Source organism: Tupaia chinensis, unplaced genomic scaffold (assembly GCF_000334495.1).
Source record: "Tupaia chinensis unplaced genomic scaffold, TupChi_1.0 Scaffold000437_1, whole genome shotgun sequence".
Lineage (NCBI taxonomy): Eukaryota > Metazoa > Chordata > Mammalia > Scandentia > Tupaiidae > Tupaia > Tupaia belangeri.
This window is the reverse complement of record NW_006159942.1, coordinates 3,968,033-3,969,199: the sequence shown is the minus strand read 5'-3', so window position 1 is coordinate 3,969,199 and position 1,167 is coordinate 3,968,033. Positions and strand designations below refer to the sequence as shown.

The 1,167-nt window shown below is 40.5% G+C and overlaps 1 protein-coding gene across 1 annotated transcript; it reads left to right on the top strand.

Moving 5' to 3' along the window:
• Window positions 1-361: 361 nt before the first annotated feature.
• On the top strand, window positions 362-1,167 carry LOC102479194 (ATP synthase-coupling factor 6, mitochondrial-like). The gene is made up of 2 exons (XM_006155150.1): window positions 362-576; window positions 1,059-1,167. Exons 1-2 carry the CDS (start codon window positions 362-364, stop codon window positions 1,165-1,167), a joined length of 324 nt encoding a protein of 107 aa, XP_006155212.1.

The window sequence follows — 1,167 nt, the reverse complement described above, 5'->3', positions numbered from 1 at the left end:
ATGGGCATTAACATCCTCCCATCATTATTCTTCCTGCATTTATGTTACTTTTCTTAAAATGAGAAAAGTACCACATCAACACATTAAAAGCCAAAAAATATTTCACCATACATAGAGTAGCAGTCAAAATTTTCTCTTAATCTATCCCATCCACTCCCAGAAGTCGTTAATGTGAATAGTATTGAGGTCTTCTTTCAGGCTGTTTTCAATGCACATCAAAACATCTAATAACATAAAATGGTGCAATTTAGATATTATGCCATATTATTTTATTTATTCATTTTAATTTAAACAGTGAGAATGGTGGCAGTGGCGATGGCTCTGGCAGCTTAGGACAGAGTACAAGTAACAAAGAATCATCATGATTCTACAGAGGCTCTTCAGGGTCGCCATAACTCGGTCAGCACCCTCAGTCCATTTGTGGAGAAACACTGGTGTTACAGCAATGGCATTTAATATGGAGCTTAATCCTGAACAGAAATATTTTGTGGATGAGATCAGAGAATACAAATCTAAATGGCAGACATCTGGAGGACCTGTTGATATTGGCCCAGAACATCAGCAATATCTGGAGAAGTTTTATTTATTTATTTTTAGATGCTTGTTTATTTATTTATATTTTATTTTATTTATTTATTCATATATTTTCATTTGATCAGAGAATGACAGACACATAGAGAGAAAGAAAGTGAGAAAGCAAGCCACCAGTCTGAGACTCGAACTGTGGTTGGCCACGTGGGAGTGTCCAGCGCGTTAACCCTGCTGGCCCCCAGAGGGAGCTCTTTTTTTTTTTTTTCTGAGAGTTTTTTTGCTAGAGGGTGCCTGTGCTTGCCAGAAAGACACAGAGAGGCAGAGAGACAGAAAGCTAGAAATAGTTCCCCCACCCCCGCCGGGAAGGATGGCCACGCCACAATCCATTCTCCATTCTCCTCAGGATCTTGGGCATGCACGCACATGCACCTGGCCTGAGTTTAAGCCACGGGTCCAGAACTCAAACCACGGCTGACTACATGGGAGTCCAGTGATGTAGCCATTACACCATCTGCTGGTCCCCAAAGGGAGCTCTTTAAGCTTAAGCAAATCTATGGAAAAGCAGACATGAATACATTCCCTACTTTCACATTTAAAGGTCCCAAATTTGAAGTCATCAATAAACTCCAGTCCTGA

Coding starts and splice junctions, on each gene's coding strand:
- LOC102479194 (XM_006155150.1), top strand. CDS start 362: ATGATTCTACAGAGGCTCTTCAGGGTCGCCATAACTCGGTCAGCACCC. Junction 577..1,058: donor CATCAGCAATATCTGGAGAA/GTTTTATTTATT, acceptor TGGTCCCCAAAG/GGAGCTCTTTAAGCTTAAGC.